Below are 23,791 nucleotides of genomic sequence, written 5' to 3'. Positions count from 1 at the left end.
TTGTGAACAGCCATGATATTAAACTGTGTGTGTGTGTGTGTGTGTGTGTGAGTGTGTTGTGAACAGCCATGATATTACACTGTGTGTGAGTGTGTTGTGAACAGCCATGATATTACACTGTGTGTGTGTGAGTGTGTTGTGAACAGCCATGATATTACACTGTGTGTGTGTGTGTGTGTGTGTGAGTGTGTTGTGAACAGCCATGATATTAAACTGTGTGTGTGTGAGTGTGTTGTGAACAGCCATGATATTAAACTGTGTGTGTGTGAGTGTGTTGTGAACAGCCATGATATTACACTGTGTGTGTGAGTGTGTTGTGAACAGCCATGATATTACACTGTGTGTGTGTGAGTGTTGTGAACAGCCATGATATTACACTGTGTGTGTGTGAGTGTGTTGTGAACAGTCATGATATTACACTGTGTGTGTGAGTGTGTTGTGAACAGCCATGATATTAAACTGTGTGTGTGTGTGAGTGTGTTGTGAACAGCCATGATATTAAACTGTGTGTGTGAGTGTGTTGTGAACAGCCATGATATTACACTGTGTGTGTTTGTGTGTTGTGAACAGCCATGATATTACACTATGTGTGTGTGAGTGTGTTGTGAACAGCCATGATATTAAACTGTGTGTGTGTGTTGTGAACAGCCATGATATTAAACTGTGTGTGTGTGAGTGTGTTGTGAACAGCCATGATATTACACTGTGTGTGTGTGAGTGTGTTGTGAACAGCCATGATATTAAACTGTGTGTGTGTGTGTGTGTGTGTGTGAGTGTGTTGTGAACAGCCATGATATTACACTGTGTGTGAGTGTGTTGTGAACAGCCATGATATTACACTGTGTGTGTGTGAGTGTGTTGTGAACAGCCATGATATTACACTGTGTGTGTGTGTGTGTGTGTGTGTGTGAGTGTGTTGTGAACAGCCATGATATTAAACTGTGTGTGTGTGAGTGTGTTGTGAACAGCCATGATATTAAACTGTGTGTGTGTGAGTGTGTTGTGAACAGCCATGATATTACACTGTGTGTGTGAGTGTGTTGTGAACAGCCATGATATTACACTGTGTGTGTGTGAGTGTTGTGAACAGCCATGATATTACACTGTGTGTGTGTGAGTGTGTTGTGAACAGTCATGATATTACACTGTGTGTGTGAGTGTGTTGTGAACAGCCATGATATTACACTGTGTGTGTGTGAGTGTGTTGTGAACAGCCATGATATAACACTGTGTGTGTGTGTGCTGTGAACAGCCATGATATTAAACTGTGTGTGTGTGAGTGTGTTGTGAACAGCCATGATATTACACTGTGTGTGTGTGAGTGTGTTGTGAACAGCCATGATATTAAACTGTGTGTGTGTGAGTGTGTTGTGAACAGCCATGATATTACACTGTGTGTGTGTGTGTGTGTGTGTGAGTGTGTTGTGAACAGCCATGATATTAAACTGTGTGTGTGTGTGTGTGTGTGTTGTGAACAGCCATGACATTAAACTGTGTGTGTGTTGTGAACAGCCATGATCTTAAACTGTGTGTGTGTGTGTGTGTGTGTGTGTGTGTGTGAGTGTGTTGTGAACAGCCATGATATTACACTGTGTGTGTGTGTGAGTGTGTTGTGAACAGCCGTGATATTACACTGTGTGTGTGTGAGTGTGTTGTGAACAGCCATGATATTACACTGTGTGTGTGTGTGTGTGTGTGTGTGTGTGTTGTGAACAGCCATGATATTACACTGTGTGTGTGTGAGTGTGTTGTGAACAGCCATGATATTAAACTGTGTGTGTGTGTTGTGAACAGCCATGATACTAAACTGTGTGTGTGTGCGTGTGTTGTGAACAGCCATGATATTACACTGTGTGTGTGTGAGTGTGTTGTGAACAGCCATGATATTAAACTGTGTGTGTGTGTGAGTGTGTTGTGAACAGCCATGATATTAAACTTTGTGTGTGTGAGTGTGTTGTGAACAGCCATGATATTACACTGTGTGTGTGTGAGTGTTTTGTGAACAGCCATGATATTAAACTGTGTGTGTGTGTGTGTGTGAGCGTGTTTTGAACAGCCATGATATTAAACTGTGTGTGAGTGTGTTGTGAACAGCCATGATATTACATTGTGTGTGTGTGAGTGTGTTGTGAACAGCCATGATATTACACTGTGTGTGTGTGAGTGTGTTGTGAACAGCCATGATATTAAACGGTGTGTGTGTGTGTGTGTGTGAGTGTGTTGTGAACAGCCATGATATTAAACTGGGTGTGTGTGAGTGTGTTGTGAACAGCCATGATATTACACTGTGTGTGTGTGTGAGTGTGTTGTGAACAGCCATGATATTACACTGTGTGTGTGTGTGAGTGTGTTGTGAACAGCCATGATATTACACTGTGTGTGTGTGAGTGTGTTGTGAACAGCCATGATATTAAACTGTGTGTGTGTGAGTGTGTTGTGAACAGCCATGATATTAAACTGTGTATGTGTGAGTGTGTTGTGAACAGCCATGATATTACACTGTGTGTGTGTGAGTGTTTTGTGAACAGCCATGATATTAAACTGTGTGTGTGTGTGTGTGTGAGCGTGTTGTGAACAGCCATGATATTAAACTGTGTGTGAGTGTGTTGTGAACAGCCATGATATTACACTGTGTGTGTGTGAGTGTGTTGTGAACAGCCATGATATTACACTGTGTGTGTGTGTGAGTGTGATGCGAACAGCCATGATATTACACTGTGTGTGTGTGAGTGTGTTGTGAACAGCCATGATATTACACTGTGTGTGTGTGAGTGTGTTGTGAACAGCCATGATATTAAACTGTGTGTGTGTGAGTGTGTTGTGAACAGCCATGATATTACACTATGTGTGTGTGAGTGTGTTGTGAACAGCCATGATATTAAACTGTGTGTGTGTGTACTGAAATGAAGTAATTGATAGAGAACATTGAGGCAGAGGCATACCATAGCCTAAACCGTTCTCTGCAGAACCAATGCTGAAGACACTGTAGTAGTTAATTAAACCACTAGGGGAAGCGCTGCACTGTGGAAAGAGGGGAGATTGTCGGATACATGCACATAATTTTCTGATATACACACACACACACACACACACACACACACACACACACACACACACACACACACACACACACACACACACACACACACACACACACACACACACACACACACACACACACACACACACACACACACACAACCCATCATAAACATTTAATAGTCATCCCTATCATTGCCAGGCAGATAGGATAGGGCTAATGAATCTAGTTTAAGTTGCGGCTCCGCGCCTGATAAAATTTTAAACAGGAGAAAGAAACACCCTTCCCCTAGAGACTATTTGGAATCACCCCCCCTCTCTCCAGAGTAATTTGTAGTGTAAATGTGGGTATTTAAAGCGGTCACCCTCTCTGGTCTCAGTGCTGGAAATGCAATTACAGCCAGCAAACAGCTTTATTGTTATCAGTGGAGGTGCGACGCTCATTCCGGTCCCCAGCGCAACACCGGCCGCCATCGATCGTTATCAGGGCTGAGGAGAGGATTACTAATGAAGCTATCCTCTGGTTCCATAGTCTGTTTGTGTGGGTAATTGAGGATGGAAACTGTGTGTGTGTGTGTGGTCATATGCTGCACCTTGACAGGGTCAGCTGAGGTAGCTGTAAACCCCCCCCCAACCTTCCCCTAAACCTGTGTGTATGTCTGTGGTTCACATCAGGTATTTGTCCATTTCCTCCTCTCCCAGCATGACTCAGATCTAAAAGGAAAAAATGAAACTGTACTATGGCAGTTTCCCTCCCTCCCACAGCAAGGCTGGAGAATACTTACAGGGTACTTAATCTCCCTCTCCTTTTGCTCTTTCTATAGACTTTAAGACAGAGATGGGGGGGGAGAGAGAGAGAGAGAGAGAGAGAGAGAGAGAGAGAGAGAGAGAGAGAGAGAGAGAGAGGGGGAATAAGAATGGGAAAAAGAAAAGAGACTATGCCAAGGTGAGAGCCGGATAGCTCAGCAACATCTGAATCCGTCCAAGAGAAAACCGATAAAACAGATTCTATCTTTCTCTCTACCTCGCTCCCTTTCCCTCTCCATCCCTCTTTCTTTGCCTGCAGAGAATAAACCCAAACCCAGACAGCCATTAGTACAGGAGGTTGCACAGGGATACTGCAGCTATAGGTAACGGAAATATATGTATTCATCCACCTGTGTGTGTGTGTGTGTGTGTGTGTGTGTGTGTGTGTGTGTGTGTGTGTGTGAGCAAGAAAGAAAAGAAAAAATAGATGATTTTCCAGCCTTGAAAATGTTATAACGTGATCATTTTGATGATAACTGCCAGGGAGATAAATCTAATGAGGATCCATCAATTAGTCTAATTCCCAGAAATCTGGCTGGCTGGAAACACGCCAGACGTGGACTGTTACACTACATCGTAGTTACTCACTACACTGTCTGTCTTTTTCATTGTAGTCATACTTTCAACACTGCTACAGGTTATGTGTATACTTTAGGGATATGGAGGTTAGACATTACTCAAAAGAACAAACAGAAGGTTCAAATGGTTCAAATAGTCTAAATCTGTCTCACTGATTGACTAGACAGACTGTTAGAGGACACTGGTTCACTGACTGACAGTTAATCAGGTGTGTGTGTGTGTGTGTGTGTGTGCGTGCGTGCAAAGAAAGAAAAAAGAGTGCATAATAACAGATTGGTTTCTCAAAGAACAAGGAGAGACAAACAGACAAACAGAGAAAGCAAAGGAGAGGTCAGAGAAAGAGAGATAGAGAGGTGGCTTGACTCTAGCAGTTAGTATGAGGACATGTTTTCACCTTTCTAAACAGTTCTGACACTTCCTGTCTAGACAGTATGGAGATTTACACTGTTCTATTCTTACTATTGTCTGATGTTACTTACTGTTACACCTCTCTCTCTCTCACACACACAGTTAGGTTTTTGTAGGTGCGTAACCTAAAGTTACAGTGAGGGAAAAAAGTATTTGATCCCCTGCTGATTATGTACATTTTCCCACTGACAAAGAAATGATCAGTCTATAATTTTAATGGTAGGTTTATTTGAACAGTGAGAGACAGAATAACAACAACAAAAAATCCAGAAAAACGCATGTCAAAAATGTTATAAATTGATTTGCATTTTAATGAGGGAAATAAGTATTTGACCCCCTCTCAATCAGAAAGATGTCTGGCTCCCAGGTGTCTTTTATACAGGTAACGAGCTGAGATTAGGAGCACACTCTTAAAGGGAGTGCTCCTAATCTCAGTTTGTTACCTGTATAAAAAGAGCTCTCCAAGGATGTCAGGGACAAGATTGTAGACCTACACAAGGCTGGAATGGGCTACAAGACCATCGCCAAGCAGTTTGGTGAGAAGGTGACAACAGTTGGTGCGATTATTCGCAAATGGAAGAAACACAAAAGAACTGTCAATCTCCCTCAGCCTGGGGCTCCATGCAAGATCTCACCTCGTGGAGTTGCAATGATCATGAGAATGGTGAGGAATCAGCCCAGAACTACACGGGAGGATCTTGTCAATGATCTCAATGCAGCTGGGACCATAGTCCCCAAGAAAACAATTGGTAACACACTACGCCGTGAAGGACTGAAATCCTGCAGCGCCCGCAATGTCCCCCTGCTCAAGAAAGCACATATACATGCCCGTCTGAAGTTAGCCAATGAACATCTGAATGATTCAGAGGACAACTGGGTGAAAGTGTTGTGGTCAGATGAGACCAAAATGGAGCTCTTTGGCATCAACTCAACTCGCCGTGTTTGGAGGAGGAGGAATGCTGCCTATGACCCCAAGAACACCATCCCCACCGTCAAACATGGAGGTAGAAACATTATGCTTTGGGGGTGTTTTTCTGCTAAGTGGACAGGACAACTTCACCGCATCAAAGGGACGATGGACGGGGCCATGTACCATGAAATCTTGGGTGAGAACCACCTTCCCTCAGCCAGGGCATTGAAAATGGGTCGTGGATGGGTATTCCAGCATGACAATGACCCAAAACACACGGCCAAGGCAACAAAGGAGTGGCTCAAGAAGAAGCACATTAAGGTCCTGGAGTGGCCTAGCCAGTCTCCAGACCTTAATCCCATAGAAAATCTGTGGAGGGAGCTGAAGGTTCGAGTTGCCAAACGTCAGCCTCAAAACCTTAATGACTTGGAGAAGATCTGCAAAGAGGAGTGGGACAAAATCCCTCCTGAGATGTGTACAAACCTGGTGGCCAACTACAAGAAATGTCTGACCTCTGTGATTGCCAACAAGGGTTTTGCCACCAAGTAGTAAGTCATGTTTTGCAGAGGGGTCAAATACTTATTTCCCTCATTAAAAAGCAAATCAATTTATAACATTTTTGACATGCGTTTTTCTGGATTTTTTTGTTGTTATTCTGTCTCTCACTGTTCAAATAAACCTACCATTAAAATGATAGACTGATCATTTCTTTGTCAGTGGGCAAATGTACAAAATCAGTAGGGCATCAAATACTTTTTTCCCTCACTGTACATCATTTCAACCAGGGATGGAAATTAAGCAATCCCATGGCTAGTACTTTTCAGACCGGGCTAGTAGAAAATGTGATCAGCTGGCCAGTGCCCAAAGTTCCATCACTGATTACATCATAGTGAAAAGGGGCAAATATAAGAGCAAAAGTAATCCTTTTGGTTTTTGTTAAAAATAATCTCCTTCTGACTCAACTCTCCCGACGACAAGCATTAAACCTTACCCATCCAACCACACACTTCAGTTAGAACAATTACAGGTTTAATTAATCCTCCAAACACATCCTACAATAGTTCCTACAGATGTCTTACTGAGCATAGTACACACACACACACACACACACACACACACACACACACACACACACACACACACACACACACACACACACACACACACACACACACACACACACACACACACACACACACACTAATGACTTTCTCTCTCCGGGTCCTGTCTTTCCTCTTTCCACCACCGAGGAGAAGAGATCCACCGTGTGATGTCATCATTAATTACAACACAAGGAAGACTGTGTGTGAAATGTGAATACTAGAAAACAAACTCTGAAATGGTCGATGACACACATCACATATGCTACTGTACATAATTAAACTGTACATTCAATCTCCATAAAACCACCGCTTTTCAATTGGGCCTCCTACATTGCCCTCCATTAACTTTGTGATCTTTTAGAGAGGTTGTAGCTTTGCTCAACAGAGACATTAAAGTTAATGGGGGTCAGAGGCTACTCTTACTCAGCGTCTGCCCAGCTGCCATTTTGGGGATCTTGCCATGTTTGAATCCCCATAACTTTATTTAAATCACAGTCACCGCCTGGCACACCAAGCAGGAGCATTAAAGACGAAGGACTGAGGCCAATGTTACAGTCAGTTCATGGCCACAACTAGACTTACTGCTAAGGAGAATACTGCCTCTCTCCCTCCCTCCCCGTGTGTTCACGTATATCAACCACTTCTGAAATATTTGGTGTGTGTATGTATGTATGTGTGGGTGTGGGTGTGTGTGTGTGTGTATGTGTGTGTGTGTGGGTGTGTGTGTGTGTGTGTGTGTGTGTGTGTGTGTGTGTGTGTGTGTGTGGATCAAAATGCAGAGCGGAGATGTTGATGATTGACATTTTCTCAGATGATTTATTTATCTACTCTCCTACCTTCTTCCTCCGCTAAGCCCCGACTTTTAAACTCCACCATCAACACCCTCAAACAACATCATTATTAAAACAGTAACCCCTGTCAAACAGAACACTCAACTAAAATGTCCTGTTATACCCTCAGGGCTCTGCTTTAGAAACTAAAGTATGCACAATAAGTAGGTTTCACATAGATAATGGGGTTACAGTAACTTGTACTGTAAACTTTGAATTCTGACATGGCTCTACAGGGGTTGAAACAGCTGCCACACAACAGATCTGTATGCCCTGTAGTGCAGGTTCTCTCCGTGTTTCTCTCTTTAATGTGCAATACTTCAAACAAAGCCAAAGCCCTGACACTAAGTCCCTTTAGGCCAGACAGCCGCTAACTGCACAGGTCTCTCTTTATAATACAGCATATATTATTCATTACAATCATGCTTTAAAAAGGGATAATCATTTATATGGACTTCTAACACACACACACAAGCACTCACTCTTTAAAATCATCTGTCAACTAAGCAGCAATCAGCAGTTGAAACAATAACAAAGCGTTCCCACCACCCCTTGTTTCGGGAAAAAAGCAATGCTTCTACAAGGGATGAGGTTGGAGAAATGGAACCACCCTCAACTTCATAGACAAGGCTATGGATGCAAGGATTAATCATTCACGATATCTATTCTGCCCTTGCAAGAGTCCCCTTCTTAAGTTTAGCAGATAGTTGCTGGATAGAGTTGATCTATCGTATTGCATAATGATTTATTACCACCAGTTCGTAGATACAGTATTAGAAACGGAGTAAAACTGACATAGAAGAAGGAAAAACAACCAGAAGTAAAAGTATGCTGAATATTAAAGCTTCATTCTCACTAACAGCACAGCAGGTCATGTATTGTTGTCTCTACCTTCTTGCCCTTTGTGCTGTTGTCTGTGCCCAATAATGTCTGTACCATGGTTTGTGCTGCTACCATGTTGTGCTGCTGCCATGTTGTGTTGCTACCATGTTGTGCTGCTGCCATGTTCTGTTGCTACCATGTTGTTGTCATGTTGTGTTTCTACCATGCTGTGTTGTTATGTGGTGTTGCCATGCTATGTTGTTGTCTTAGGTCTCTCTTTATGTAATGTTGTGGTGTCTCTCTTGTCATGATGTGTGTTTTGTCCTATATTTTTATTCTTAATCCCAGCCCCCGTCCCCACAGGAGGCCTTTTGTCTTTTGGTAGGCCGTCATTGTAAATAAGAATTTGTTCTTAACTGACTTGCCTAGTTAAATAAAGGTTAAAAAAATGTATTTAATATTTTTTTTAACGTACGTTATATTATCATGAACTCAAAAATTAGCTGCCGTATGCAAAAATAATTCCCCAAACATGGCAAGATCAATTACATAGAACAGATATCTCCAACCATGCAGCCATCAAGAAAATACTTAAGTCTATCACTTAAACGATCATCCATACAAAATATCATCATGAATTGTTATTACTGTTTTACTTAAAAGACAGTTCTTCTCAAATGACTGCAAGAAGGATGGAGTTTGATTATATCTGCAGCTCTACAGTGACTTTCACCATTTGCAACGCTAACAAGGATTCTTATTTTACAGCACATAAAAACTTAGGCCTTATCACTAAGGAGCGCCATATAGAGGACAAAAATAAAATTGACTTTAAAATGAACTCAAACCAACTACAGGGAACACTCCCCTAGTATCTGTAAGGATGCCACCATTATCACTAGAACTAGTACAGCACTAGTACAGTCTCTGAAACTGGATGCAGAAAAGTCTTGCATGACCCATCTCTTACTGTATTGACTTCAACCTTTCTTCATTCCCCATCTCTGCCAGGAAAGGTCTTCACGACGATGCCCATGGGCCAGTCGTTCCTTTTCACTTGACTGTCTCCCAGCATCACAATGTCTCCCTAGTGAAGGCTGGTCTTCTCTTTCTGCCACTTCCTTTGGTTTTGCAGAGTAGGAAGATACTCTTTCTTCCAGTGGTGCCAGAAGGTGTTGGCAAGGCTTTGAACTTGCCGCCACTGCCGGCTGAAGATATCTTTCTCATTGAATTCACCTCGGGGAGGGGGGACTGCACCAACCTTTTGGGAGAAGAGTGTTGCTGTCATCAAGGAACTAATGGACGAGAACTCACGATGGCTGAGACAACCGTCATGAATGTAGTCAGGACTTCATAAGTAAGCTTGGATGGACCCACCTTCAGCATCATGGACGGCGATCATTCTCTCCCAGGTGCCTCCCATATGAGACGCGTGCGGTGGATTGAAGACCCAAGTACACCCTTTGTCACTCTGGTACTCTTGGACCTTCTTCTCGCTCTAAAAGGTCTCCATCTTCAACTCTCTGCAGGCCTCTGAGCCACAGACCCAACTGCTCTCAAAGCGCCCTCAGTGAAGTGGTGTCCTTGATGATGGACCTGCTCGTGAGGGTGTCGGTTAAGAGGGTTGGTTTAATATTTACCTAGACTTGCTTGGGACAGGCGTCCTGCAATCCTCAGTAGGCCTGAATCGTCGATGTAGGGCAGTTGTCCTTAAACCTTTTCAGCCTGGGACCCAAATGAGAAGTTCTGTGTTTTCCTGGGACCCAAGCTTAGGAAAATATGCAACTATACATAAATATTGGTACATTTCATTGCCCTAATGCCTAAAACAAATGCAATATAGACAAAAACGAAGAACAATGAAATTAAATATCCATATAAATATCTATTCATGTTTTTTTTCCCCCATTAAAAACACTCTTACATACCTGTCTAGGTTGGAACTGTTGCTGTTAAAATACAATAAATCATTTTCATTCTGAACTGGAATACACGGATTGATCACATCACACAGATGAATAACACAACACACACAGGCTTTTTGATAGTGAACCCTAAGTAACAGTACAGATGAAAAATTATACATCCTACTGTAGAAATTATTGTTGAAAGAAAGTCTAGGTTGAAACTGTTGCTGTTAAGACAATACATCTTTTTTTTATTCTGAACTGGAATAAACTGATTGATCACATCACACAGATGTAGACCAGAAAACACACACACACAGTCCCAATGAGGGCATGTCTATTCTGGGCTCTGCTTTTCACAGTGCAACGCTGAGGTTATGCTCAGCATTAAAACTGTTTCTGTACTTGGTAGCTATCAGTAGCTAGCTAGCTTTGGCGAATGTTAGCTATGAGCTGTGTACAAGGCCTGGGGATTGTTTGAAAGAGAAACTCACATCTACATTTGTAGTCGGAAGTTTACATACACCTTAGCCAAATACATTTAAACTCAGTTTTTCACAATTCCAGACATTTAATCCTAGTAAATGCCCTGTTTTAGGTCAGTTAGGATCACCACTTCATTTTAAGAATGTGAAATGTCAGAATAATAGTAGTGAGAATGATTTACTTCAGCTTTTATTTCTTTCATCACATTCCCAGTGGGTCAGAAGTTTACATACACTCAATTAGTATTTGGTAGCATTGTCTTTAAATTGTTGAACTTGGGTCAAACGTTTTGGGTAGCCTTCCACAAGCATCCCACAATAAGTTGGGTGAATTTTGCCCATTCCTCCTGACACAGCTGGTGTAACTGAGTCAGGTTTGTTGGCCTCCTTGCTCGCACACGCTTTTTCAGTTCTGCCCACAAATTTTCTATAGGATCGAGGTCAGGGCTTTGTGATGGCCATTCCAATACCTTGACTTTGTTGTCCTTAAGCCATTTTGCCACAACTTTGGAAGTATGCTTGGGGTCATTGTCCATTTGGAAGACCAAGCTTTAACTTCCTGACTGATGTTGTTGACTTGAGATGTTGCTTCAATATATCCACATAATTTTCGTTCCTCATGATGCAATCTATTTTGTGAAGTGCACTAGTCCCTTCTGCAGCAAAGCACCCCCACAACATGATGCTGCAACCCCCGTGCTTCACGGTTGGGATGGTGTTCTGCGGCTTGCAAGCCTCCCCCTTTTTCCTCCAAACATAACGATGGTCATTATGGCCAAACAGTTATATTTTTGTTTCAACAGACCAGAGGACATTTCTCCAAAAAGTATGATCTTTGTCCCCATGTGCAGTTGCAAACCGTAGTCTGGCTTTTTTATGGTGGTTTTGGAGCAGTGGCTTCTTCCTTGCTGAGCGGCCTTTCAGGTTATGTTGATATAGGACTCGTTTTACTGTGGATATAGATACTTTTGTACCTGTTTCTACCAGCATCTTCACAAGGTCCTTTGCTGTTGTTCTGGGATTGATTTGCACTTTTCGCACCAAAGTACGTTCATCTCTAGGAGACAGAACGCATCTCCTTCCTGAGCGGTATGATGGCTGCGTGATCCCATGGTGTTTATACTTGCGTACTATTGTTTGTACAAATGAACGTAGTACCTTCAGGCATTTGGAAATTGCTCCCAAGGATGAACCAGACTTGTGGAGGTCTACAATGTTTTTTCTGAGGTCTTGGGTGATTTCTTTTGATTTTCCCATGATGTCAAGCAAAGAGGCACTGAGTTTGAAGGTAGGCCTTGAAATACATCCACAGATACACCTCCAATTCACTCAAATGATGTCAATTAGCCTATCAGAAGCTTCTAAAGCCATGACATAATTTTCTGGAATTTTCCAAGCTGTTTAAAGGCACAGTCAACTTAGTGTATGTAAACTTCCGACCCACTGGAATTGTGGTACAGTGAATTATAAGTGAAATAATCTGTCTGTAAACAATTGTTGGAAAAATGACTTGTGTCATGCACAAAGTAGATGTCCTAACCGACTTGCCAAAACTATAGTTTGTTAACAAGAAATGTGTGGAGTGGTTGAAAAACGAGTTTTAATGACTCCAACCTAAGTTTGTAAACTTCCGACTTCAACTGTACTACTATGAGAGTTAGTTAGTACTCCCTTATTTCTGCTTATCATCACCTGTTATAAAACGACAACAATGCCTTGCTAGCTGATTTAATTTTCCACTGTCGAAGTTTCCTGAAGTATTCTGCCCTGTTCTGAAAGAACTCCCTGGGTTTACCGTCATGTTGTGGATGTTTGGTCAGGACGTGTCAGTTTATTCATCTGTTCGTTATGAGAGACTCATTACTAAGCACTTCCCCGCACAAAACACATTGTGGGTGCTCCTCGTTATAAATTTGTATGAAAGAGAGAAACTCATCGTTGTCTATGCATTTCATGACAATTGAGCTCAGTCAGACCTTGTGGCTGGCATGAGTCCATTTGATGACAGCAGTGAGTGATGGCGAGTGGGAATGACAAGTCAGTGGCTGACAGCGCATCATCTGCTGCTGAACGGCAGCGTGGCATCTTGTGTGCATCGCGGAGTGATCTTTAAGAAAAAAGATCTGGTAAACCGCGAAGCACACGGGTATCTCCCTCTCATACTCCCGCAGCTGCCAAACTGAGCAGAGACCGCTGCTAAGCAGAGAGCGCAGATGCACTTGGCCAAATCCATTCCAGTAATGAATTAAATAATTATAAATTTACTCTGACATGTCGTGACCCACCATTAACAGGTACGCGACCCATACTTTAAGAAAGGCTGATGTAAGGGCACAGACTGAAGAGTGGGCTCAGTTTAGGAATGGATTTATGCATTTATGCAATTCCTCTTGAAAGGCATTGTGCTGCAGACTGCGGATTAGGATGGTCTTGGGTTGATCCAGATCTTCGGTGGAGCAGGGTTTGTTGCAAATTTGCCATCCTTTGCAGCTGCTGCCTTCCTGACACATGCACAAGCCTTGTGAACCTCTCAAAGACCTTGGAGTCTAACTTGTTGCTTGAGACAATGGTGGCGTGACAAGAAACTTGGGGGCGGATCTTGTAGTAAGACCCGGGGTCAACCAAGTCAAAAGGTGTGTGAAAGGTTTCTGGCTTTGCTGACCTGAACTAGAAAGCTGGTCCTGTCAACAATGTCCTATGTCCAGTGTTCTGGTCAGTAGGGACGTGCTTTCACTGCTCTGGGAAAATAGATCTCCTAATACATTGCACCCTGTTATTCACATACATGTAGAATCACCTGGAGTCATTTTGAATGTAACCCAGGACCACTGTCAGAGTAGAATGTGACAACATCGAGTTGGATGTCAATCTCATCGATGATTGCTTCTGCTATTTCCACAGCTAGAACAGCGACGCACAGCTTGAGTCTTGGAACGGGGATCTCAGAATGTGGAGCGAGCTTACCTTTACCAAAGATGAAGCCAACATCTATATTCCCACTGGCATCAGTTGTCTTCAGGTAGGCTACTGCAGCATTGCCGTTCGTGGATGCATCATTGAAGACGCACATCTCTTTTTTGTATGAGAGAGGTTGATTTGTATGTGGGAAAGATCTTGACCTGCTCAAGCTCTTTCAAAGAGTCTCTCCATACCTTCAACTTCACTTCTGGGAGAGGGGCATCTAGTCACAATCCTCCATGGAGAGCTCTCTAAGTAGAGACCTTCCTCGAATGCTTACTGGGGTGGGGAATCCAGGGGGTCGAACAAGCTGTTGATTGTCAACAAGACTCCACGTCTAGTGTATGGTTTCTCCGCTGAAGACACCTGAAATGTGAAGACATCCTCTGTGACATCCCAGCTCACTCCGAGACTTCTCTGCAGGGGAGGGAAGTTGACACAGATCCAGGTGCTTCAGCAAATTGCTTCTACAAATTGACTGCAAGAAGGATGGAGTTTGATAAAATCTGCAGCTCCACAGTGACTTTCACCATTTGCAATGCTAACAAGGACTTTTACAGGATATAGAAACTTATCAGTGAGCAGCAAAAATGAAATTGACCTTCAAATGAACTCAAACCAAACCATGTTTTGAGGCTATATAGTATTTGTTTACATTTACTTCGTTAAAAAACAGTAGAGTAAAACAAGCTTATATTTTGGGTTCTGATTGGGTAAAACAGTTTAACTAAAGTCATGAGGAATTTATGAGATATTCTTCAAGAATCATTTCATTAATAAAAAAAACTGCAGATTGCCCCTTTAAACACTATAACCAAGGTACTCGCACATAACAACCTACAGAAACATGGAACATTTGCATACGCACGCACACAAAAGCTGAGGGTCCATTTTGTAAAAGTGTGTATTTCTTATTTTGTACCTTCATCCATCTGATCCCAGGGGAAATATTCCACTGCCTCCTTTTTAATTATGTGTGTGATTAATTATGCATTTTATTATGACTGGTTAATCTGAAGGAGCCTCTCACGCATAATCCCACCCCATTATCAATCAGGTGCCGAGGTAACAGGTTGACTGGGAAAGTAACACACACACATTCCCAGGCCAGCAGCCAACCAACCAACCAACGAGCACACGCACACACTCACGCACGCACACACTTCCTGCCTGGATTCCCCTTGACACTGAGTTATACAACCAACAGATTGTTGAGGTCCCGCCCTGTACCGGTGGTGCAGTGGTCTGAGCCAACTCATTAAGAACACAGCTGGCCACTGGGCCTAGGACTGGGACAAACCACAAGGGGACAGACGGGGTGTGTGTGATAGTGTGAACAAAGCGTAGGGAAGAGGAGTGCTCGTGTGTGTCACTGTGTGTGTGTGTGTCTGTGTGTGTGTGCTCACCCAGGTTCCATTTGAGTCCAGTGGTGTGTGTTCTGCATGGTCCTCCTATAGGTATTAGACTGCACCATTCCCCCTCCAGTCCTGTATTCACTCCCAACCTGTGTCTCATGTCCTAAAACACACACACGCACACGCACATGAACACACAGAGAGAGAGACACAAACACACACACGCACGCACGCACGCACACACACACACACACACACACACACACACACACACACACACACACACACACAGAATGAGCTTCCAGAATAACTCTGGATCTAATACTGTCGTAGAGCTGACAATTCCCACCTACAGTCACAGATGATATGATTAGCTCCCTTGATAAAGATGAGCAAAACATACTCCCAAAAATAACACAAATACTGAGCTATATTGTATGCTCAAACAAATGGGGAAATTATCTTATTTTATACTAATACTATTGCTCAGAGAAAGAGATGTTGTTTAACAAGTAAAACACAATCTTAAAAATGTAGATGTCAAAATGATTGGCACCCCTAACGATTTTTTTTTAATAAATAAAATCAAACAGCAATCTGAATTAAAATGAATCTCAGTTGAAATAACTGTATTGTGGCCTTTCATGGCTTCCTGTTTCACTGGGGTATAAAAATGAGGTAACATGCATGTAAAATCCATTTGTCATCCGTAGGGTTGCAAAGGGAGGATATATTACTAGAAACTACAATTACACAGCACCTCCATGCCAACAGGCTATTTGGAAGGGTTGCCATAAAACAGCTTTATTGAGAGCAAACAACTAATGTAAATGCCTGGAGTTTGCTAAATGGCATTGGCACTTGGATTGGAACCAGGTGTTCTGGTCAGATGACATGAAAATAGAGCTCTTTGGCCACGCACCAGTGGTGGGTTTGGCCTCGAAAGAAGGATGCATATGCAGAAAAGAACCTCATACCTACTGTAAAATATGGTGGTGGATCTTTGATGTTATGGAGCTGTTTTGCTTCCACTGGTCATGGGGACTTAAGATCAACAGCATCATGAACTCTACCAAGTATCAGGACATTTTAACCAAAAACCTGGTTGCCTCTGCCAGGAGGCTGAAACTTGACCACAAGTGGCTCTTTCAGCAAGACAATTACCCAAGGCACACATCAAAATCCACAAAGAAATGGTTAATTGACCCAAAATCAACATTTTGCAATGGCCATCTCAGGCTCTGGACTTGCACCCTACTGAAAACCTGTGGTTTGAATTAAAGAAGGCAGTCCATAAGAGCAGATTGAAGGATATCAAGGGTCCGTAAAGATTATGTATGGAGGAAAGGTCAAGATACCTCCCAATGTGTACTTCAATCTCATAAAGAATGACAGAAAAAGGCTAAGTTCTGCTATCCTCACAAGGGGAGGGGGCACAATGCACTGAAAACAGGGGTGCCAATCATTTTAACATGTATCTTTCTTTTAAAAAAAATATGAATTGAGCATTACAATATAGCTCAGTATTTGTATTATTTATTTTATATGGTCTTTTATGCTCATCTTTAACAGGGGTGCCAATAATTTCGGATGTGATGTTACAGTCAGCGCACTCAAGGAAAGTTAGCAAAAGGCCCCCAAAGAGAACATTTTTAAGCTGAACAACTCTTTCTGAAATGATGACAGCTAAAATGGCGGATATGTTTCCTCCTTGGCGGTGGAAAGACAGGAGCCAGAGGGAGAAAGATAGGGATAGAGGGAAAGTTCTCAACTCCTAAAGGAAGGAAACTCTGAGAGACAGAATAATCTCCAGCTCTTGCTGTTGTAATAATCTGGCCTCAGGGTGTGTGTACGCGTGTGTTCTAAGCAGCTTTCTCAGCAGCTTTATGTTGCTTGGTTTATAAATACCAGTGATCATAGAACGCCTCTGAGATATAGAATCCTCACTAATACAACTTTCTCCCACCTGAGATTCAGCCCACACATACTTTACAGAGAGATGGAGGGACAAAAAAAGGTACAGAGAGAGGTGGAGAGAGAGAGAGACCGTAGCCTCACAGCAATGCACATAAGCAAGAACAATGACAATGACGGCCTACCCCGGCCAAACCCTAACCCGGACGACGCTGGGCCAATTGTGCGCCGCCCTATGGGACTCCCAATCACGTCCGGTTGTGATACAGCCTGGAATCGAACCAGGGTCTGTAGTGACGCCTCTAGCAGTGAGATGCAGTGCCTTAAACCGCTGCTTCATTCGGGAGCCTCGAAATCTCATGATGGGATTTAATTGAAAAGCCTTTATGAGAGCTGGAGTTTTCAAAACTCAATTTGGATTAAGTGCCTTGAAATGTTGCAGTTATTTTTGTCAAGGACATCTCTAGAGTATCTGTATTCTTCATTCCATTGTATTGTTCTATAAAACTTAGAATGTCAAAGTCATCTGTCTACTGGGTCTGTCTGCACCTGTCCATGTTCATCCCTTCAGCAGCTGCAGTTCAGCACAGTACAATCCTCCATCATGTAAATCACCTCCGCCACTGACATGCCCTACTAAAAGGTCATTGTAAACAAGCATATACAGTATTTTCGAACCAAATACCGGCAATCTCATTTGTAGAACACACGCGCACACACGCATGCAGATACACACACATCTCCCTCTCCTATTACCCGAAATCGTTTGTTGTTATGAGGGTGTTTAATTTGCTTTTCCAAAATTACATCATCTCCAAATCAATCCATTCCCTCCCTTCCTCTTCTCACATGATTGAGTTTACTGTGAGGCTGAGCACAGTGCTTTGTAGTCCCTTGACTGTGTGTGTGTGTGTGTGTGTGTGTGTGTGTGTGTGTGTGTGTGTGTGTGTGTGTGTGTGTGTGTAGGGTTAGAATTAGGAGGGTAAGGGGAAATAAGATTTTGAATGGGAATCAATTGTTGGTCCCCAAAAAGTTCTCAAGTATAGTAAAACAAACAGTGGTGTAAAGTACTTAATTAAAAATACTTTAAAGTACTACTTAATAATTTTTGGGGGGTATGTGTATTTTACTTCACTATTTATAATTTTTACAACTTTTACTTTTACTTCACTACATTCCTAAAGAAAATTATGTACTTTCTACTCCATACATTTTCCCTGACACCCAAAAGTACTTGTTACATTTTGAATGCTTAGCAGGACAGGAAAATGGTCCAATTCACGCACTTATCAAGAGAACATCCCTGTTCAAACTGTCTCTGATCTGGTGTACTCACTAAATACACATGCATGGTTTGTAAAATGCATCTGCGTGTGCCCCTGGCTATCCGTAAATAAAATAAAAAATACAATTTTGCCAACTGGTTTGCTTAATATAAGGAATTTGAAATGATTTATACTTTTGATACTTGCAATTACATTTACATTTGATACTTAAGTATGTTTAAAAGCAAATACTTTTAGACCTTTACTCAAGTAGTATTTTACTGGGTGACTTTCACTTTTACTTGAGTCATTTTCTATTAAGGTGTCTTTACTTTTACTCAAGTATGACAATTGGGTACTTTTTCCACCACTGAAAACAAACGTGTGTGTGTATAGTTACCGGTCGTAGCAGGTAGGCCAGACTGCATCCCTGTAGAATCACCAGAGGTAGTTCTGTCATATTGAGAGCGTGGTACAAAGTCTCTACTGAAGCCATGGTCTGGTCAAACCTTCCTGCTAGACCACCCAGAGTAACTATAGTGTCCACCTGGGGGGAGGGGGGGGGGGGGATTCATTCTCATAATCTCCCAATCATGGGTCCACCAGGTGGTACATCTTCAGACCACTTCAGAAAACTTTGAAACATATTACAAACTGTGAGTATGCTATTTAAGTCTGGTAGGAGAAACGTGTAGCCTTTAGACAGAAAGGTTGAGTTCTTTTCAGCACTTGAAACATCCGGAGAGCCATCGTAATAACTATAATTTACCCAAACTTCTCTCTCTCCCTCTCTCTCCCTCTTTTCTTCTGACCTCATACCCATCTCTCCCCCTGTACCCCCGCTCTCCTTTACTCCCTCCTCCTCCTCTCTCTACTTTCCCAGTCTCTCTCTTCAGTCGAGCTCTCCCCCTCTGTGTCTCGCCCACCATATCTTTCACTCTCCCCAAGAGTGTTCTAAGGACACAATGTCGCAGAGAGTTTGGAGAATTCATGGTGTGTAACCATTTTACATTGAGGAAATAAACATAGTGTACTAGTTCGTTTGCTCTCGGTGGAATTGCACTCTGTATAACACTGCATAAGCACTAACACTTCCATACTGTCTGACACGCCACGGCACTTGGACCCTAGTTAAGATATGTTAATGACTTGGAGACAGTGATAGTCTTAATTTACATCTTCTAAACTGATTTAGAAATGTGCTTATTGAGGTTAAATCCACATCTGTCAAACACCCACATACACACAACAGAGGACAGCTTTAGAAAAACCCTTTTCTCTTATTAGGCTGCACACACAAACACACCCACGCATGAACAAACACCGAACTGCTTTAGAAAATAATTTGTCTTATCATCTGAATGACAGCGTTCTGTAAACAAGCGTTGCCAAGCTACGGTCCTTGGAGACAGCGAGAGATTATAAAACAGAAAGAAAGTATTATGGTAAATCTTTACTTTGCAACTTCAGCACCTTTAACCACAGCCTAGAACAAGACAAATAAATAAACTTCTGCCAGCACAGACAGACAACATAAAGGGAAACAGGACAAAACAATGGAATAGCCTATATTATGCAACTTATGTAACTACCTAAGAAGCCTGGTCCCAGATCTGTATGTGCTTTAGCCAACCTCTTTGACTGTTAGGGCTGTCACCATACCAGCATCTGACTGTTGTCGTTAAGTTTGTGACGATACCAGTACATGACTGTTGTCGTCAGGGCTGTGACAATACAAGTATATGACTGTTGTCGTCAGGGCTGAGACAATACAAGTATATGACTGTTGTCGTCAGGGCTGTGACAATACAAGTATATGACTATTGTTGTCAGTGTTGTGACAATACAAGTATATGACTGGTGTCGTCAGTGCTGTGACAATACAAGTATATGACTATTGTTGTCAGGGCTGTGACAATACAAGTATATGACTATTGTTGTCAGGGCTGTGACAATACAAGTATATGACTATTGTTGTCAGGGCTGTGACAATACAAGTATATGACTGTTGTCGTCAGGGCTGTGACAATACAAGTACAAAGCATACCAAACCCTTTGGTCATTTAATAACCTGTATGTAAATATTGTGTTGTGGAAAATAAATAAATGTGACCTTGGTTGAGCTCATAATGATGTCTGTTTCCAACATTAGTGCTGCTTTCCTACAGAAGTTAAATCTGATTAGTGTTTTTTATCCTTGCCACGATACTAATGAGTATTGCGATACTGGTATCGTCCCGGCCCTAATTGTTGTCATGGTTGAAGTCAGTGGAGGCTGCTGAGGGGAGGACAGCTCATAATAATGGCTGGAACGGAGTGAATAGAATGGCATCAAACACATAGAAACCATGTGACACCATTCCACCAACGCTGCTCCAGCCATTACCACGAGCCCGTCCTCACCAATTAAGGTGTCACCAACCTCCTGTTATTAAAGTACAGATCTGGGTCCAGGCTACTGAAATACCGTTACGCTGTCATGCCCTGACCATAGAGAGCCCTCTGGGTTCTCTATGGTGTGTTAGGTCAGGGCGTGACTAGGGGGTGTTCTATCACGAGCGTGACAGAATATCCCACCAATCAAGGACCAAGCAGCGTGCTCAGGAGGAGAAAGTGAGTTGGACCTGGAAGGAAATCCGGGGAGGATGCGAGACCCTTCATTGGAGAGAATGAGAGAAATATCAGGAAGGACAGCGACAACGCCGGGGGCCGCGGCCACAGAAACCCCAAGATTTTTTTTTGGGGGGGGCACATGGGGTGCTCGACTGAGCAGCGGGGAGTGCCAGAGCCCGTTTGGGAGTCGGTGGAAGAATTCAATGAAAGATACCGGAGAGAGGTGATAGCAAGGAGTATGCTGCAGCGCAGGCGTGCTGAAGAGCGTGACACCAGTCTGGTGCCATCTGCACTGGCTCCACGCACCAGGCCTCCAGTGAGCCTTCTTAGCCCGGTACGTCCTGTGCCGGTTCCTCGCACTCGCCCTGAAGAGCGGGTCATCAGTCCGGTGCCATCTGTGCTAGCTCCCCCGCACTCGCCCTGAAGAGCCAGAGACCGTCAGGGAGGCGATGGAGAAGTTGGGAGAGCGAGAGAGGAGAGAGATGTTGGTCAGGTGTGTTCTGCACAACATTCGACCTGAAGAGCCTGTCAGCAGTCTGGTGAGTCCTGTGCCAGCTCCCCGCACCCTCCCTGAAGTGCGTGTCACCAGTCCGGTGCCACCTGTGCTGGCTCCACGCACCAACAGTCCAGTGCACCTCCCCAGTCCGGTATGTCCTGTGCCAGCTCCCCGCACTCGCCCTGAAGTGCGTGTCACCAGTCTGGTGCCACCTGTGCCAGCTCCACGCACCAGGCCTCCAGTGCACCTCTCCAGTCCAGTACGTCCTGTGCCAGCTCCCCGCACTCGCCCTGAAGTGCGTGTCACCAGTCCGGTGCCACCTGTACTGGCTCCACGCACCAGGCCTCCAGTGCGCCTCCCCAGTCCGGTACGTCCTGTGCCTGCTCCACGCACTCGCCCTGAAGAGCGTGTCACCAGTCCGGTGCAACCTGTGCAGGCTCAACGCACCAGGCCTCCAGTGCGCCTCCCCAGTCCGGTACGTCCTGTGCCTGCTCCCCGCACTCGCCCTGAAGAGCGTGTCACCAGTCCGGTGCAACCTGTGCAGGCTCAACGCACCAGGCCTCCAGTGCGCCTCCCCAGTCCGGTACGTCCTGTGCCGGCTCCACACACCAGGCCTCCAGTGCGCCTCCCCAGTCCGGTACGTCCTGTGCCTACTCCCCGCACTCGCCCTGAAGAGCGTGTCACCAGTTCCGGTGCAACCTTTACCGGCTCCACACACCAGGCCTCCAGTGCGCCTCCCCAGCCCGGTACGTCCTGTGCCGGCTCCACACACCAGGCCTCCAGTGCGCCTCCCCAGTCCGGTACGTCCTGTGCCTACTCCCCGCACTCGCCCTGAAGAGCGTGTCACCAGTTCCGGTGCAACCTTTACCGGCTCCACACACCAGGCCTCCAGTGCGCCTCCCAGCTCCATGGCCGGAGCCTTCCTCTGCGCCGGTGCCCAGTCCAGGCACGGCGGCCAACTCAGCTCCATGGCCGGAGCCTTCCTCGGCGCCGGTGCCCAGTCCGGGCGCGGCGTCCAACCCAGCTCCATGGCCGGGACCCTCCTCTGCACCGATGCCCAGTCCGGGCACGGCGTTCTGCCCGGCTCCATGGCCGGATCCGTGGTCATTTGGTTTCAGGTTTTGCGGCCGGAGTCCGCAAATTTGGGGGGGTACTGTCACGCCATGACCGTAGAGATCCCTCTGGGTTCTCTATGGTGTGTTAGGTCAGGGCGTGACTAGGGGGTGTTCTAGTCGATATGTTTCTATGTTTGGGATTGAGTATGGTTCCCAATTAGAGGCAGCTGATTATTGTTGTCTCTAATTGGGGATCATACTTAAGGTGTCCCTGTTCCCACCTGCATTTGTGGGATATTGTTTGTGTTAGTGTTTTGTAGCACTACGTTACTTCACAGTCGTTGTTTGTTTATTGTTTTTGTTTAAGTTTCACTAAATAAAAGATGTGGAACTCTAATCACGCTGCGCCTTGGTCCGTCCATTATCACGAGCGTGACATATGCAGCACTTTCTACTTTAGCCCCCACAAATCTGCAAACAGCGCCTGTTCTCTTATTATTGAGAGACAACATAACCAAAAAAATAATTATTTTGCTGATTATACTCCAGCCTTGAAAATGTTATAACGTGATCATTTTGATGATAACTGTCAGGGAGATAAATCTAATGAGGATCCATCAATTAGTCTAATTCCCAGAAATCTGGCTGGCTGGAAACACGCCAGACGTGGACTGTTACAGTACATCATAGTTACTCACTACAGTCGTGGCCAAAAGTTTTGAGAATGACACAAATATTAATTTTCACAAAGCCTGCTGCCTCAGTTTGTATGATGGCAATTGGCATATACTCCAGAATATTATGAAGAGTGATCAGATGAATTGCAATTAATTGCAAAGTCCCTCTTTGCCATGCAAATGAACTGAATCCCCCAAAAACTTTTCCACAGCATTTTAGCCCTGCCACAAAAGAACCAGCTGACATTATGTCAGTGATTCTCTCGTTAACACAGGTGTGAGTGTTGATGAGGACAAGGCTGGAGATCACCCTGTCATGCTGATTGAGTTCGAATAACAGAGTGGAAGCTTCAAAAGGAGGGTGGTGCTTGGAATCATTGTTCTTCCTCTGTCAGCCATGGTTACCTGCAAGGAAACACGTGCCGTCATCATTGCTTTGCACAAAAAGGGCTTCACAGGCAAGGATATTGCTGCCAGTAAGATTGCACATAAATCAACCATTTATCGGAACATCAAGAACTTCAACGAGAGCGGTTCAATTGTTGTGAAGAAGGCTTCAGGGCGCCCA

General features: G+C 44.0%; 1 protein-coding gene and 1 long non-coding RNA gene across 5 annotated transcripts in view; both read right to left on the bottom strand.

Moving 5' to 3' along the window:
- The window catches only part of tpk1 (thiamin pyrophosphokinase 1), a 103,065-nt gene that overhangs the window by 26,530 nt on the left and 52,744 nt on the right, over positions 1-23,791 (bottom strand). For 3 of the 4 annotated variants that reach the window (XM_029696688.1, XM_029696679.1, XM_029696696.1), the window contains 2 exons: positions 18,783-18,929; positions 15,255-15,366 (listed from right to left, as the gene is read on the bottom strand). In XM_029696688.1, the coding sequence (XP_029552548.1) occupies positions 15,255-15,366; positions 18,783-18,929 (259 nt within the window). The remainder of the gene's footprint in view (positions 1-15,254; positions 15,367-18,782; positions 18,930-23,791) is intronic. The other variant, XM_029696705.1, reaches the window with a different exon arrangement.
- LOC115152152 (uncharacterized) lies at positions 8,933-10,275 on the bottom strand. Its single transcript, XR_003867431.1, has 2 exons — positions 9,876-10,275; positions 8,933-9,759 (listed from the first exon to the last, which is right to left on the bottom strand). It is a non-coding gene; the product is annotated as an uncharacterized LOC115152152 (long non-coding RNA).

This window comes from Salmo trutta, chromosome 2, assembly GCF_901001165.1.
Source record: "Salmo trutta chromosome 2, fSalTru1.1, whole genome shotgun sequence".
NCBI classification, from domain to species: domain Eukaryota; kingdom Metazoa; phylum Chordata; class Actinopteri; order Salmoniformes; family Salmonidae; genus Salmo; species Salmo trutta.
Note: the sequence above shows the minus strand (reverse complement) of the source record. Positions and strands in the feature narration are given on the sequence as shown.